Source organism: Diorhabda sublineata, chromosome 2 (genome assembly GCF_026230105.1).
Source record: "Diorhabda sublineata isolate icDioSubl1.1 chromosome 2, icDioSubl1.1, whole genome shotgun sequence".
Lineage (NCBI taxonomy): Eukaryota > Metazoa > Arthropoda > Insecta > Coleoptera > Chrysomelidae > Diorhabda > Diorhabda sublineata.
In genome coordinates, this window is record NC_079475.1 from 33281423 (window position 1) to 33299949 (window position 18527).

The window sequence follows — 18527 nt, forward strand, 5'->3', positions numbered from 1 at the left end:
TTAGCTTTTTGAATATGACTAGTCGGCTTCTTTTAGCGATGCATGTCAGAACTGTTTGTCGGCGACATTGACAACTAATGTCAAAATAGTACGAATAAGTACGATTTTAAAGTTATTAATAAATACATCGAATTAGATGTTACTTTATTTTGTACATAATACCGCAAGGTATTCACGTATATTTTAAATGTATTAAAGTTCTTATGCGATGCTATTAGAAATGCAAGTTTTCACAGCATTTATGGTAAGACAATCCTAACCTCATACTTGGAAAAAACTCATTAAGACTATTTTTTATAGAATGTCGAGTGTACTCGAAGTTATATTGATGACCTATATTCAAAAGATCCTGCTAAATGTCTTTCATCGATAATTTGCATAAAAAATTCAGTAATTGGTTCAAATCGCCAAAAAGAGAGTGTTATAGCTCAAGGTATAGTCCCAAAGCTTTTAAGTTTGCTACGCGACAAAGACATTAACACAAATGTGCGTATTGAAGCAGCCGTAACTATTGGATCTCTCGCCAAAGGTAAAGAAGAACATGTGGAACTACTTATCAATTCCGGAACAAGTCAGATCATTCTGGATGTATTAGAAGAAAATGATCAAAGATTAATTGATCCTTGTTTGTGTTGTCTCCGTACACTTTCACAACATCCAAGTTCCTCCAATGTAAAATATGATGTGAAAAGTTTAAGGAAGTTATTGAGTTTTGCTCACCCTAAAGATTCTTTACAGCGTCAATCGTGTGTTGCCAATATTTTAACTTCGGCATGCAGAGGCCCTCAGGAACAAACTATATTAAGCACAATTGGAGCTCCTGCAGCACTTACTACTCTTTTATCTGTTCAAAATTATTCAGTTACAATACCCATTGTAACATGTCTAGCAACAATGTGTCTTAATCATCCAGTCGTTGCCGCAGTCTTAGTAGATACTACTTGTAAGGGTATAAAATTACCTGATTATCTTGGAATACTTATTTCTAGAGACAGACCTATTGATATGCAGTTAGGAGCTGCCAGATGTTTAACCAATTTGTATAGAGCAGGTGCTCTTTCTTCTTGTGACCCAATTGTTACTTATCGAACTCTTCCCTGTCTTGTTAGGTTGTGTCAGGTAAGTTGCTTGCATTAATTTTAGTGTATAAAAATGGTTAAATATGATTTCCTCTCTGTTGATGTGAAATAGATGCTCCAATTCTACAATTAATATCATATTAATTGTTTATGTTGTCAAATTTAATTAATCTGCAAGATATAATTACAGTGAAGATTGTATCAAAATAATTTGAATTATTTGTAAACAGTTGCTTAATGGATTTTTTTGAAGATAGTGTTTATTGATACAAAATTTGAACATTTGATTTTAATTTAATTGTATGTCAGCAGTATAGCTTTCTTAAACATTTGGTAATTAATAATAATATGATAAAAATTGATATTGTGTGGTGGAATGTTTAAAATTTTTATATGTATTTTTTAAACTGATAGAAAAAGATAAACAATTTGCATGATTGTAATTAAATAAATCACTAGTTGAAAAACTTACCCTTAATTTTCTACTTGTGGCGAATTATTATAATTCTCATCTATGAATATACCACAAAGTTTTTATATTGTGAGAAAATTGAGTTCTGCAATGTCACTAAAGTTAGAAGAGCAGTATGAGCAGACAGAAAAAACAATAAGTGGAAAATGAAGTGCCTTATTATTAAATTTTCTGCTGTTGAAAAATGGGCTGTTAGCAGAATAAAGAGAAGCAAGTTAAATGTGCAAAATCAATAGATAATTGAAGTAGAATACTTCCATAATTAGATGCTAATTGAATGCTCTGTTCAATGATAAAAAAATTGGTATTCATGCATGGACTTTTGCCACTGTTTTCCGAGACTCAAAAAAAATTGATTTTGTTTTGAGTTTTCTCAGCAGAATACTATTATTGCCGAGAAATTATAGACTTGTAGTGCCTCGTTGGTGCCTGAATAATTTGGTGATAGAATAATGTTGATTAAATGCTTCAGAATAAATGAATTTTTTAAACTTCATTTTCTGCTTATTGTTTTTTTCTGTCTGCTTATATTGCTCTGCTAACTTAAGTGACATCATTCTGCATATGTTTTATTGAAAATAATTTGAACATATGTATTATTTTAGTTATATTTAAAGTATAAAACTTTAGTGTTCGACCATATATTGAACAGGATTTATTATTTTGACTGAAGTCACCAATTTTTTTTGTTTCTGGTAGATTGACCATCAAGAAACTCACAGAGCCTTAGCAGCAGAAACATTGGCTTATTTGACAGAGGTAGACAGTCATTTGCAGCAAGTGGCAGCTATTAGCAATCAATTGGTCGGTGCTTTGGCTGATTTATTGAAATGCCCAAGTGCTGCTGCTCGTGGAGCTGCTTTTAAGTATGTATTTTTCAGATTTAAATATTTTTGAAAACATTAAATATCTATTTCCATAATAAGGTTGCAATTGAGAAGTTGTAATTCTTTTACATTTTTTTATAATTGAATTATTGGTTGTTGATTTTATAAAATGTTAGATTGTACGACGTAATAGAGCTAGCAGAAAACAATTTGTTAATGACCAAATAAGCTAGTGAGAATGAAGCTGCATTCACCAGATTTGAACACTGGTGTGAGATTAAAAAGGTCAAAAAATAAACAGAAAATGTATTATTAACTTCTTCTTTTTGGAGCTAGCCAATACAAAAACTGAAAACTGTTGAAAATAACATCAATGCCAATGATGAAATCAGGCATAGAATGTAAATTTTTAGCTATTTTTGAAAGTCAAAATGAAGGCTAAGTGGTATTAAACAAGTCTTACTTATATATAAATAAAATAAATATCAAATAAAATACCATCTGTTAGATTTTCAATCCTTACAAACATGAAACTTCATTTTCAATGTAACTTACTTGTTTTGTTCCCTATAAAATACACTATATGAACTGACACTGCTCATACTTCACTGAGTATAAAAAACATTAGTGTTCATTATTTTGTAGGGCATTTGCATCTTTGGGAGCAAACGATGAAAATATCAGAAAAAGAATAATAGATACAAAATGTCTCATGGATAGAGTCGTAGATGGTTTAGCAGATGAAAACAAAGAAATAAGATTGGCAGCTGTAAGGTGCTTACACTCACTAAGTAGATCTGTTCAACAATTACGTACAACTTTTCAAGATCACACTGTATGGAGGCCATTGATGGCCTTATTGACAGGTATGTCACCAGGTAATAGAATTTTTCTATTTTATACATTATATCAATATTAAACGATATTAAAATTATTTTCATTCCAGATTGTCCAAGCTCTGAACTTTTAACAGCCGCTTCTTCTGCTCTCTGTAACTTGCTGTTAGAATTCTCGCCTGCTAAGGAACCAATGATACAACAAGGAGTTGTACAACTATTAGCCACCATGACATCACATTCTGATCCCAGTCTACGTTTAAATGGTGTTTGGGCTCTAATGAATCTCTCTTTCCAAGCTGAACAAATATTGAAATCTCAAATTTTAACAATGCTGGGCACTGACCAAATATTTAGGTTACTTGCAGATTCAGATACAAAGGTATTTTTTTATATTTTTTGTGTTATTTTTTTGCATGGTTGAGTTATAAGATTAGTTGATCTTTGTCTAGTTCACAAGGGATCAATTATTTGGAATTTTAGAAGAGATTAGAAATTATTATAAATATATATAAATGATCTGAAAATTGTGTATCAATGATGACAGTCCACATTGTAAATTTATTCTCTAGATTACTTTGTGGCTGGAGAGAATCATATTAAACCTAAAGAAACAATTGATTTGCACCACCTTATTATTTTAAGATTTAAACTGATCTCTTTTGTAAACATTCAATAAACCAATAAGATTTCTAAATTGATTATTTTCTTAATTTCATTACTAGCCTATTATTCCAGAAATATTCTTATTAGTTTTCAAATTTTCAGGAAATGTCATAATTTATTATTGGAACATTTCACAAAAAAACTGATAACTCAAAAACTACAAATAACATCCTAAATCTTAGTAACACACATTAAACTTAGCTATAATCTACATATTATACAATAAATAAAAAACACAAAATAATCTCAAGTTAAAGTGAAATAACATTTGATATTTTTAATACCTTTAAACCTCAATACTCAAAAAAATATCATTTCGAAATGTTTCATTACTGTTTCTGACCGACGATATTGGAAGGTGATTATTCATTTGTTAAGATTGAAAACATGCAATGACTGTTCTTAATTATACTGAACTAACATGAAACTGTTACTATTATTAATACTGAATAGAATATTTACTATATCATCACTATCTCATCAATGTTTCAAGTAATTTATTAACAGACCAAAGTAAATAGTTTTACATTCTGAAGATGATCATTTTGTTATAGAGACACATATAAAAATATTATATGAGAACTTTTTTACGTAGATACTGGTACCTACTTATTTTTAAAACACTATTTGGTCTTTTATTTTATTTAATCATCGTCTTATATATGTGCAGGTTTTAATGAAAACGTTAGGCCTAATTAGAAATTTGGTGTCTCCCCGTATACACACGGATATGATAATGGCATTACATGGACCCCAAATAATGCAAGGTGTTGTTATGGTATTGGAAGGTTCCCATCCGCCAGATGTCAAAGAACAAGCTATATGTATTTTAGGAAATATTGCTGACGGTGAACGAGCTAGAGATCACATAATGTCAAATGAAGATGTACTCAAAAAGTTGATTGATTACATGATACACCCGGCACCATGTTTACAGGTAAGATAATACAAAAAATTTTAAGGTTAATGGTTAAATTGACCAAAATCGTTCCAACATTACACACAGAGAAGAAATTCGGATTCTGCATGCTCTTAAGAAATACCACATATCTTTTTTAGATCCGTGCAGTCTATTTTTATTATTAAAACACGACACTCTTCTGTTTGTATAAATGGAATTTTACATTCAATATCTACCTAACTTTATTAAATAATCTGCTGACTTGTAAACCTCGAAAGTTATTCAATACAAGTAATAGCATATTCTGATTATTTAACTCTATTAGCAAGGTACTGAATAAGTCTTGAGAACACTTTAGAAAAAATTGTAAGAGAAGCGGGAACAAGAGGTTTTGAAAATAAATTAGAAAAAGACAAAATATATGGAAATTGAAAGAAAAAAGAAATTCACAAACAAGAAACAGTAAAGATAAATGACCTCATCTTCAAAGTAGATGACACCTTTAAGTACTTAGGAACAATAATAAGCAACAAAAATGAAACAAAACACGAGACAAGACAAAGATGTCTTCCAGGATATAGGGTATATAATAAGTACAAAATTTTATGCAGAGCAAGAAAATAAACTGAGTAATCAAATTAAGAGTCTATAAGATTGTGATAAAACCAGTAGTTACATACGCAGTTGAAACTATGAGACTAACAAACATGGACAAAGAACAACTAAGGATAAATGAGAGAGGAGAATAATTAGGACAATTCATGGACCAGTGAAAGTGGGTAATAATGAGTAGAGGACTTATGAACTATGAAATTAAGAATATATTAGAAAGTGAGGATATAGTAAATACAATTATAGCAAAAAGAATATAATGGTGTGGACACATTAAAAGAATGGAAGGGTACAAGGAAAATTACAGAATGGAGACCGAACGAAAAAAGTTTGCCTGGTAGACCAAAAAATAGATCAAATTGTGCAAGATATGCAAAATCTGGAAGTATATCACTGGAACAAACAGATGCAAGATGCAAGACAGAGAGAAATGGAGAACAATAGTTGTGGCTTAAAAAATATGCGATAAGATGTAATTAAATAGGGATAAAATGCGGGGTGACCACCCACAAAAATACAGGGTCAAAAGAGCTCAATTTGAGTAGCTATAATTCTCAATAGAATGTGTAGCATTGACTTGAAATCACGTACACTCACATTTTACTTACAAATGGCATACTAGTATTTCATATATATATACGTTTTTTGATATCATTTATTGCAAATATTTCATTATTAACAAGCAACATAATTTTTTTCATTATTTCAACAGAATTAGATTCTATATAAGACAAAGTTATACTTTTTCACTAATCCCGAATACCCTCAAGTGTTACTAAATTTTATTTTGAAAGACTATCAGTAATATTAATTGAAATCTGCTTTAAGGAGTCTGCTGTTTTTTGTATAAATAACCTAGCACGAAGAGGAGAACCAGGAGTATTAGAAAGACAGTCACGTCTGAAAGAATTAGGGGTAGTCAATATTTTACAGCAGCTGTTGAGTACATCTGACACAATTCTATTTAATAGGTAAGTAACTGTTTCCAAAGAGAGTGTAGTAACAAATATATTACCTTATGTTTTACGCTGGTTGTATTTTATTTTTATTTCAATTCTAAACAAATAAACTAAATAAATTGTAACAAATTCCAAAAAAAAATTTGTTCTGGTAATGTGTCCTAAAAAAATATTTGTATTTATTCTGTTGAAATAACTTGGCAATATTTACTTAAACAAAATTATAAATTATGATGCCTTTACCATAAGTTTGTATAGTTTAAAGACATACATACCAATCAAGTTTTCAACCAGTTTGTTGTTTATTAGTAATATTTTGAAGTCCTCTTTTCACGATCATTTTAGAGTAGTGCATATCTATCTGAGACAAATATATGTAATATTCTTTTTAATTAAATAATGAAATATAAACTGTTTTCAAAAAATGTTAATAGACACAGCTTTTCTAATGTCAGTTTAGAAAGATTTTACAAGGATAAACACCTGATAATTTGTTCAAGAATTATAGAGACTTAAAAACAAAAATATATTGGTCCAATCACTTCTAATAGCTAGTAAAATATATTTTTGAATAAAATATTGTTAACCATTTGTTTTGAAATAATAAATTCCAATTTAAAATTATCTAATTTTAAAAACATTGCACGAATATAACGCAGATAAAGATACAACCTCTTATAAGTAAATTGATTCATCTCTTGATTGGAACCATCAGGATCTGTTAATCATTTGGTTGGGTGATACAAAGCGTTCCTTATTTTACCCTCCATTAATGTATCGTCTTGGATTACCAAATTTTTGTCTTATATTACTGTGACTGAAGAATAATAATTTTAACTACTTAACTTAAGGATTATTGGATTCATTAAGATTTATGGTAAACGATTCTAATGGGGACCCGCATCATAGTTAATTGATTCCAAGTGGTCCATAGACACTAGAAGTCCCATTAACGTATCAACTTACATACTTTATTTTATATCGATATGACTCTAACAACCATACATAATTATTTATAGCCTTTTGTACAATAGGATTTTAGTATTCAAAAGCGGTCTGTAAACATATACGGGGCATTTGTTAGGTTTAATAATTGATAAACTACTGTAATAAAATATTTACTTGGATATTGTTTTTTAAATTTTTTCTATACCAGTTATTAAAGAATGAAATTTCGATACATTTGTTCATTAAATAACAAAAGCCTTTCATTGTTTGTTTCTCAAGCCCCCATACTCAAATGGCAACTACAGTAAAGCTAAGGACACATTTTTAACACGTGTCGTGTTAACACGCATTAACACGTGTTAAATAATTATTTATTATTAGATTATCCTCAATACCTACGTTGGTCAGATTTTCGTCAGAAGTGTTACAAAATGTTGTAGGTTATATTCACCACCTGTGCCGAGTTTGTTCTGAACATGACTGAAAAGTGTTTCCTTAACTATATTCGTTTCTGTAATATATCTCTAATTATCTTTATGTTAATTGTTAATAACAGTACTCCCTGGAGTACCTCTTCTTGTAGGTGCTCCATTATATTATAAGCTCAGGAGGATTGTGAATGTGTGTTGTGTGAACCTGAAGGTCGAGGATACTACTTAACAGGTTAAAAACATCAAGATGTCAGCTGGCACACACGTTTTATAACACACATAAGTGTCCGGCCTATCTGACGTGTCGTGTTGACACGTGTTAAAAATGTGTCCTTAGCTCAAGACCCAGCTTAACCCTGTTTCGGTTTAACACTATTTTATATCAACCCGGGGATTCCCCGAAATGAGAGTGTATGGAGTTCTGTTGGTTAGGTGCTGTACGGACGCATTTTTATTATTTGAAACATTATTGTAAGTTTATAAATGTATATAATATAAGGATTAATAGGATGACAAATATTATGATTTTTATTATGGGTGATAATAAAAAAGAAGCAAAAAAAGCAACTAGACAAATCATTATACTGGAATTAGAAGATTAGATTCTGGTGAACGTCAATCTCAAATTAGTACTGCACTGAATTTCGCAACTTCAACAATAAGGACAACTCTTAATAATAAAGAAAAAATAACGGTAATCGGTTACTGCAACTACGTCAAGCTCTGCAAGTAGAATTAACCGTTCTAGAAATAACATTATAGAGGAAATGGAAAAACGAATCTCTTTATGAATCGACGATGAAATTGAATGCAATATGCCATCAAACCAATCTATCATAATGAAAAAGCTAGAAGAATTTTTAAATGCATTCAGGCTGAGGCGAGTGATATAAGTGAAACTTTCGTTGTTATTCGAGGATGGTTTCCCAGCGATATTAAAAATAATAATTGAACAAGGAAACTATACTCCAGAATTGGTTTTTAATGTTGATGAAACAGACCTGTTTTGGAAAAGAATGCCAAAAAGAACGATTTTATCCTGTGAAGAGAAACGAGCATCAGAATTTAAAGCTGTTAAAGATCGCTTAACACTTACTGGGTGGTAATGCAAGCGGAGTTTTTAAATTAAAACCACTATTAGTTATTAGGTATATCTAAATCAACTTTACCTGTTATTTGGGAGTCTAATAAAAAATCATCGATAACTATGAAAATTATCCAGGATTTGTGCACTGAACATTTCTGCCCGTCTGTTAAACGTTATTGCGAAATTAAAATATAATGCTTCCAGCTACCCAACAAATTTATCCGACTTAACAACATGCATTCCAGTCAAAATGGTTTTTTCTTGCCTCCTAACACAACTGCATTAATCCAACCAATGGACCAAGGCGCTATAGCCAATTTTAAGGCTTATTACATTTGGCAGATGTTTGGAAAAACAGACGAAGAAGAGAAGCAATCAATAAGTAAATTTTGAAAGAACTACAATATCATGAATGCTGTTGAAAACATAAACCTTTTTTGGAATTAGGTAACAGAAAGATTTTTGAAAGAAGTATGGAAGAACATTTGGCCAGATTTAAGTAAGAGCGGACACTATCGATATGGATGCAATAGAGGAATTAACGAAACAGTAGATTTAGATTAGGTAAATGTGGAAGACGTTGAAGAAATAGTTCAAGAAACAGCAGCTAGTCTTTCTAATTATGAGCTAAAGGAATTAACTGAGCAATAAGAAAACGTAAATATTGATAATAGTAATTTTGAAGAAGAACAAAAAGAACTTTCAATGGTGTTTTTAAAAAAGAAATTATGGAACAATTTGTTGAAAATGATACAAATTTTGACAGGAGTTCAAAAGCAATACGGGGTGTTATAGATGCTTTGTCCACTTATTAACAACTTCCAATAGAATGCAAAAGAAAAACGCAAACTACATTAGATGATTTCTTGACAAAAAGGGAGAAAATTGGAAACACAGAAAATACTGAATGATCTGACTGACTTAGAATTTTATTTGTTTTTATAAGTATATTCGTTTATATTATTTTCATTTTTCTGAGAAATAAATATGTTTAGCTTTATTTTTATTGAAAAAATCATTAATTAAATTCAATACTTAACCAATTTTCTATCCATCTTCCCCTAACTTTATTATCTACATGTTAAGATAGCCTCGTTTAGAGCCGTTTCTCATTACGTTGTACTTTGATGGAACGTATCCCCCGCGTTAAGCGGGGTCTTACTGTATCCAACATATTATTTTATATTTCACAAATAACAAAAGTCATATCAAAATATATGAAGTTATTACCGCCAAAATACAGCATTATAACCACAAACCAAACATGGTTTATTATATTAAACTGTTTTTTCGTCACATGGTTTTGGTAACCAAACTGGAAATCTAACATTTACGATTTTCAACTGAACTAACTAGTAAAAAGAATCTGAACTATTTGAAGAAGTAATATCCTCCACCAATCTAGGAATAATTTGGAAATATTTATATTATGTAAATTATAAACTTAACAGAAATGTTGAAGCTCTGATTTATATCTCTGTTCATTATTTTATCCATTTACAAAATAAATTGTGGCCAGCTTAAACTGTCTATTTTATTTATTTTTTATTCTTTTGACTCATGTTGTTGGTATTTTCATTTTTTTTAAACATTTCCATATTCTGCATTTAGTGCCAAAAGCTATTTCCAAATTTATGTATATAACCCTACATCCTGAATTTTATTCTCTACCAGTCTATTGAGTGTATTATCGCTTATTTGTGAGGGTGGAAAACTGCTTGCATTTCTTTTAATTACTTTGGATATATCTTGTTTCTAAAACTTTAGCATAGACTTAGTTTTAGCTTAACGTAATGTTCTCTTGTTTGTTCTCTTTTTTTATGTATAAGTAGTACTCCATCCTCCTTCACATATTTTTTAAACACAATACTAAAATAGGTTATTAAAAAAACATTAATTATTGTTCATATCACAATCAAGAGTTGTTAGTATGTGAATTCTCTGCAATTTCAATAATTACGTATAATAATAAAAACTAATTTGTATTTTTTTTGTTTTCAGAGTGAAATCTGTTCTATGCCTATTTGCCGAATTGTGATTTTTTTTAACTTTAATTTTCTAATTAATTTGCACATAGAGAACTTTAAATAATTTATTGTGATTAAATGTAGACTGAGTATGTATTTAAATAAAAAAAAGGTATAATATGTACTTTAAGTTCTACTGTTGAAAAGTACCTAAATATTGTTTCTGATTATTCTTGTGTTATTTTATCGCACACAATTACATTGTGTTTAACACTATTTTCTCGTTTTTTATTCCAATTTCCAACTGACACCCTGTAATCTAACTAATCTTATTGCAACAGTTTTCACCGATCTTAAGTCTACTCTTAAGTAATGCATCGTATTAGTTATTCAATAATAATTAAGAGAACTATAACATCATAAATATTGAATTGTTTTAATATAACATATTACTAGGTGAACTAATTGTGTGGACACCTGCTACTATCTGCTTAAAATTTGTTTCCTCTCAGGCGATGCTTCAAAAATCAACACTATGTCTATTGTATTAGAAAAAATTAAACTTCGTGAATCTATTGATTTATACTTAATAAACTGTTCATTACCACAACATGAATACTACCTGATTTACTTCTCGATAACCAAATTAATATCTCAAATTAACAGTTTTACTGCTTTTGAAGCCAATTCATTATTCGATAGTCGGAGTCTCTTAACAGATTGTACATGGATCTCCGGCATTTTACTTTTTTAAAAACGATAACTTGTTTATCGAAATACATGCCTGACTGTGTCACTACGATGCCTCCAGAAACTCCATTTCTAAAGGTAATAACTTGATGACCAAAATGCACGCCAGACAATGTAATTGGTGCCACTGTAAATGCATTCAGAAACTCCCAACTCTATTGGCTCAACCGTTTCTTAAGATATTAACTTGATTATCGAAATGCACGCCAGACAATGTATTTGGTGCCACTGTCAATGCCTTCAGAAACTCCCAACTCTATTGGCTCAATCGTTTCTTAAGATATTAACTTGATTACCGAAATGCACGCCAGACAATGTATTTGGTGCCACTGTCAATGCCTTCAGAAACTCCCAACTCTATTGGCTCAACCATATCTAAAGATATTAACTTAATAACCGAAATGCACGCCAGACAATGTATTCGGTGCCACTGTCAATGCCTTCAGAAACTCCCAACTCTATTGGCTCAACCATATCTAAAGATATTAACTTAATAACCGAAATGCACACCAGACAATGTATTCGCTGTCACTGTCAATGCCTTCAGAAACTCCCAACTCTATTGGCTCAACCATTTCTAAAGATATTAACTTGATTACCGAAATGCACACCAGACAATGAATTTGGTGTCACTGTCAATGCCTTCAGAAACTCCCAACTCTATTGGCTCAACCATTTCTAAAGATATTAACTTGATTACCGAAATGCACGCCAGACAATGTATTTGGTGCCACTGTCAATGCCTTCAGAAACTCCAACGCTATTGGCTTAACCATTGGAGTTTCCATTAAAATTGTCTTCCAAAGTTTTCGACACCACTTTTTTGTCTGCCGTTGATACAGTGTTTAAATAATAAAATAATTTTTGTTCAAGTACCTCTTAATTTCTTAAATTAATTATTACACCTTTTTGGTGCGCTCTCGCTGCACTCTAGCTCCTAGCATCTGACAGTATTTATCTGCGTTCACTTAATATTTCCATAAATTTCACATGTTCAACCATACGCTACCACATTAAACCACGCGTCCGCGATGATAGACATGCAGGCACTAAATACCTTTTACAGAATACAAATGAAACAAGCAATTATCTTCAGGGATATTTGATATATTCCCAAATGAACTTCCAAACATGCATGTATTAACAACAATTACAATCACCATCTTGCTTCTAACAGAAACTTTGCTTTAATAAGCCCATTTTAAGAAAATGTCGACACAATTTTAGTCTAAAACGAAGTTTTATAAGAATTACAGTCAGAAAGATTATATGATACTTTAGTTAACTTAAGTAACATTGTCAAACAAGGTCCATGGCCTACTTGTACAATAAGTTATCACTAAATAAAGAATATCGAGAAAAATATTAGTGGTGCGTTAATTTTATCCAGGAATTTATTTCAATTTATATATTTACATTTATCAGTCACGATGCACTATGGCTTTAGAATAAAAAAAGTTTTGTGATCTGTATAGAAATATAGACCTGTGATTTTGAAAAATAACGTAAACCGAAATGATTTTTTTGGTATGGGTCTGGACAAGGATTATTTCCAAAATAATGATCATGCATTGTGTAGGTATATATTTAATATAATGATAAATGACTAATATAAGAATGAAACAAATTAAATATAAGTACAATCAATCTATAATCATAAAAAATTATCTTTGGTATGATGCTAAACCAGTTTCATTTATTTAGATATTTATTGGCCCTTAAAATGGTGTCTTCAATTTATAAACATAAAATATACAAAATTTAAAATAAACTATATAAAAGTGATGCAACGACATATTACTCAAAAAACGATTATAAAACAGGAATTGAAATTACTGGAATGTTATAACTTACTTGCTTCTAATTAATAATTACTAAATTTAATAAGATTAAGTTTCTTGTTAAACTTGTATGAAACATTCAATGAAATACTGTATTGAAAATAACGACTGTTTTTAAGAAATCCATAGTAGGTTAAATATGGAAACCTCATACAGTTTTCCATGCAGTATTCAAGGGAGATATTTAAGAAATACTAAACCATTTGTCAATATCAGAAATATTTGAAAAAATGCAAAAATAAAAGTAATAAGTGGTAAATGAAATATTCTTCAACTTAATTTCTAAATAAGAAGAAATTTGGATTTCATTTGAAACAATAGAAAGTGTACTGAAAGGAAGAAGCTTAACCCCAGCTTTATTTAGAGGTATGATCTTTATATGAGCACTTCAGGATGGTATCATATCGTTTAAAAGCTCTAATCCAACCACTAATTAATGGCACTATTTTGTGTACCATATTTCAAACCATTTTCTCCTATAATATGAAATAAAATTTCCTGTTATACAACATACATTGAATATAATAAAAATACAATGGACGCACCTCGTATATCCGTGAAATTTATTTGGAATTAGTGTTAGGAGTCTGTGAGTGTATAATATGAACCAAATAGTAGAGATAGTATTGTCTTCAGTTCGAATTAGAGCTTCTGAACAAAAGTTTTTATACCATTGAAGTAAATAGCAGAGCTTAGTTGAGATTAGATCTTTTGAGCAGGAGGGTTATTATACCGTTCGGAAGAGATTCAATATGATTGAAACTAATCAACAGATTATACATCTGCAGTTGCGAGCAATTAGAAATGTCGATATCAACAAAAAGGTCTATGGAAGTCACATAGTTCAGTAGACATCACAGCATATAGGCAGAAAAGTAGTTTTTGGTCAGATCTTGTTTCCAAGTTATTTACATTCAATTTTCCTGTAATATTTGAAACAGAAAAAAGCAATTTTTTTTTCGAAAAAATAAAAAAAACTTACGAGTAATTTTCAAATATAATCTATATTGTTAATTTTCCAAGTTAATTAGACAAAGAAAATTAGAGTTTCTGGAATAGGAAGTACTTTTAACAAATAATCAATTAATAACCTCAATGTTAACATTAATAATCAGAACCAAGGAATTTCGTGATCATTGTGTCAGAAAAAAAAACTTGTATATATATTTGGTTTTTATCCTACTATATGACGTCGAGAGTGCAGTTGTTGCTATTTATATTCTATTGATAATTTATCTATATAATTAAATCAGTTATTAAATTATCAAAATGGTGTATAATTCAAAACTGCGACCATACAAACTCAAAAATCCACGTAAACTTTTGGCACAAAAAGTTGGTTGGTATATTAGTGTATAACAACCAGGAATTTATTTTGATTTGGAAAATTTGATAGTTCAGTCGTTTTGAATTTTGGGTATACGAAATCTTCTGTTTTGATTGTGGTTTGAAACTAATTTTATGAAATTTTTGAAACAATATATGTGTGATATAAGCAAAACTGTTACAATCTTCCACAATTTCCACATCTTCATAAATATCTAAATATAAATTAAAGATCATGCTTTACACTCTGTCGGAAGTAGCAGAGTTATTTTCTAGAGCTGGATTTGCAAGAGGATCTAACTCGGCAAAAAGACTTAACCAAGAAACCTTGTTTTCGCTAGTCATGTTGTTTTGCAATGTTTTCTTAGAAATATTATTTAAATCCTGAACATTTTCTTCTTTTTTGGATGTAGTCATTGGAATGTTGAAGAAATCTTCCTGCATCAGTTTTGATGGCATAAAATCTCCAGCCATAAAATCCGTATTTGATGACCAATTCAGATCCAATAAGTCAGAACTTGGTTTTTTATCAGCATTATCAGCAGTTGGCGCTTGTTCTGTTGGGGAATCAATCAAAAAGGCAGCATTAAGCAGATCTGCTGTATCACCAACTCGAGATTCTTCATTTCTGAAAAATGTATGAGCACAATTATGGTTTATATACAAGGTTACTGTCACTAAAAATCAGTTAACCAAATAAACTGACTATATTAAAATAAGAAAACATAAGAAGTAATTAAGTACTATAAAAACAGTTATGGGATGATAGACTGCCTCAAAATATATATTATCTACACTGAATTGAGCTCCATTTAATTTCAACCTAAAGCTTATCTAATTGACCAACTGCTAAAGAGAATTTATGGCTAAATTGAGATTGATTGAAGACAGTGTGTTCAGTATTAATATCATCAGAGGTTCCAAAAATTCCTATTTAGCCATAAATGCTTATTAGAAGTTTACCAATTTGATATGTTTGATATGTTTCATTTATTTTTATTTTACTCATTTTAAATTAACATGATATATATATATATATATATATATATATATATATATATATATATATATATATATATATATATATAGACTGAAGGTAACTGTTTAACTTCAGTCCCTGAAGAAGATAACTAGGTTATTAAAACGAGCTTCAAACAATGTAGTTGTGTGTTGGTGTATTGGTACTGTAGACAGTGTATTCGGTATGAGCATTTATGACATCAGATTTTTTATCCTAATGACAATTGTAAATAACAGTACAGAAAACATAGCATTATGGATAAGAAACTTTAATTAATCCTAATAATAACTTTTAATGCTATATATTGAAGATAAATGAAGAAGGATGCTGCTAAACCTAACTATATTACCTTTAATTACAATTTTGAGAAAGTTAGTCAACACAAATGATTCAATATTTATTTTTAAAGTACTCAAGGTATGATCTATACTTACTTCACGTTTGAATCAGATCCTTCATCTTTCGTCGTTTGATTTAATGGTGGTTCATCTGTATAATCCGAGTTGAAAAATGTCTTTTTGGATTTATCTACCTCAGAAGGATTGAATAACTCCATAATGGTTGAAGTATCCGAAGGTTGCACTGTGTCCAATTTAGTTGCAGCTGTACTTAAAGTTTCTGATGACTTTGTAGAAAAATTTACAATTGCACTTTGGTATGGAACTAAGCTATGTGAAAACATATTGCACCTTGCAGCTGCAAGTAGATCTACTTTTTGCAAACAAGCAAGGGTTAACCTATCAAATTTTGTTTTTGATTTTTTAACATAAGACTGAGCTTTTCTGAATTTTTCTAAGCCATGTCCTGTGTCAGGATCTAATTCTGATGATACAGATTTCATCCAACTTAGTGCTGCTCTATATTCGGTCCTAGCTTTCTCCATTTCTGCTATTGTAGCCCTTGTATCTGTAATGGCTCTATTTCGGAATGTTTCAAGTTCATGATGTAATCTCACTAAGGAGGGTCTAATGGTGAGTCTTTGATGTCCAGTATATGCCAGGGCTTTCCCTGAAGTAGACATGATCTGTCCTGCTGATGCATTTTTTTCATTTTTTCCACAGTCTCGTAAGTATCTGCAAAAATTAATATTATCATATAGTCAAAATTCGTTTAATTAACTTTCCATATTGAGAATTGACATCACTAAAAATCTGTCCAAATTATTTGTAATATTTTTATAAGCCACTGGTAGAAAGATAAATTAAAACATTTTAAATCAGAGGTGGCCAACCAGTTGATTGTAATAGTTGATCACGACTAACAGCCTGGTCCATCATGGCAAGACAAAAAATGTAAATGTGTAGAATAGACTGTCCAAAGTAATTACCAACTGTAGCACGCATTATCTTGTATCATTTTTCAACCATTCCTTCATGCTACGCAATATAGCTCTCTTCTATGAACTAAGGGGGAAGAAGAAGTACTGTGATGTGCCGTGTAGAAATGATAAGTGAAAACATAAACAAACAGCTACAAGAATATATTTTCCACTGTGTTTTCTCTACAACTTCACGAGTCAACAGATATCACTGATACTAAACAATTACTTTTATTCAGATGGTCTTTGAAGATTTTTTGGTGAATGGAGAATTATCACCTCTCAAAAACCAATCAAATCAATGAATTTTTAATGAAGAGCAAATTTGTGTCATGAACTATAGGATGTATTTAAATACAGAGGTTTAAGAATTCATGGAAAATGTCCAAATTTTATCCAAAATTATTATACCCATAAAAGATTTGGGAAAATGTTGAAACAAAAAAGGTTAATTTAAATGTGAAGTACAAAACTGATCACAAACAATGGAAAACTAGTAATGTTTACAATAGGCAGAATATTTATCAGTACAATAGTATATCTGCCCCAACTGAGTGAAGGTAGTGGAAGTAACAACGAATAATGCATTTGGTGTAGGTTTTCCTTAGGTATCCCAACTGATTTCTAAAAATTGGAAAATTCCATATCTTTGAATAAAAGATTCTATAAAGTTATATTCTTCCAATTCTTATTTTTTTTTTATTTTGATAATTACTTATAGTTGATTTGTACACGTTACTGAACATTCCATCTACTTAATTCACCGAGAAAGTTCTTTTCATTATTAGAACATCTTAGAATGTTTCAATTAATATTGCTATGAACAAATAATAAATATATTTTCTAAACATATAATCATTTAATCATAAAAAATTGTAATTCTCAGGGTAAGGATAACAACTTTATCCGAATTTCTTAGACTTAAGCATTTAATTGTACCGTTTATCAACCCACTCATAGCAAGAAATAGGCCCCATATTTCATTTTATCATATGAATTCAGTAACTCATACCTTCCAAGAATATTTTCCTCTTGTGCTAAATAACATAATCTTTCTTGATATAGGTCGATAACACGTTGTAACTGAGCACAACTTTCATTAATTGATTTGAATAATTCCAATTTAGCGTCCAGTTCGGCATCAGACGACACGATGCATTCATCTTCCTTTCCACCTAATTTTCTTAGAACACTCTTTTTAGTTACCCAATATTGATGTTGCATTGTTGTAAAAATATTGAATTTTAGATATCTTTTTAGGATCTACCGAATAATTCAATCATGAAACATTTTCACTTTATTGTTGATCAGTTCTAACTCACTGACATGTGATAATCATTGGTCTTGTCAACATGTTAATTGGAAATTTAAAGTATGACCACCAAGATCACAGAAAAATTTAACACTGTACGGGATCTGGAACTACTCAACGCGCCCCCTATTTAATCATATATCAGTTCGGAATGGCTTGATTTAGATCTCTTAT

The 18527-nt window shown here is 30.3% G+C and overlaps 2 protein-coding genes across 3 annotated transcripts; one reads left to right on the forward strand and one right to left on the reverse strand.

The window, feature by feature from the left end:
* The first annotated feature begins 16 nt into the window (after positions 1-16).
* On the forward strand, positions 17-11061 carry LOC130453299 (armadillo repeat-containing protein 8-like). 2 transcript variants are annotated; one of them, XM_056792959.1, is made up of 8 exons: positions 17-244; positions 301-1119; positions 2251-2417; positions 3024-3244; positions 3325-3596; positions 4551-4817; positions 6222-6364; positions 10820-11061. In XM_056792959.1, exons 1-8 carry the CDS (start codon positions 209-211, stop codon positions 10854-10856), a joined length of 1962 nt encoding a protein of 653 aa, XP_056648937.1. In that variant the 5' UTR covers positions 17-208; the 3' UTR covers positions 10857-11061. The 2 variants fall into 2 exon arrangements, with proteins under 2 accessions (XP_056648937.1, XP_056648936.1); XM_056792958.1 differs by having other exon boundaries at positions 21-244; positions 3024-3256.
* Positions 11062-12624: 1563 nt separating this feature from the next.
* LOC130453301 (islet cell autoantigen 1) lies at positions 12625-18445 on the reverse strand. The gene is made up of 3 exons (XM_056792962.1): positions 18054-18445; positions 16158-16796; positions 12625-15330 (listed from the first exon to the last, which is right to left on the reverse strand). Exons 1-3 carry the CDS (start codon positions 18263-18265, stop codon positions 14943-14945), a joined length of 1239 nt encoding a protein of 412 aa, XP_056648940.1. The 5' UTR covers positions 18266-18445; the 3' UTR covers positions 12625-14942.
* Between the last annotated feature and the right edge of the window lie 82 nt (positions 18446-18527).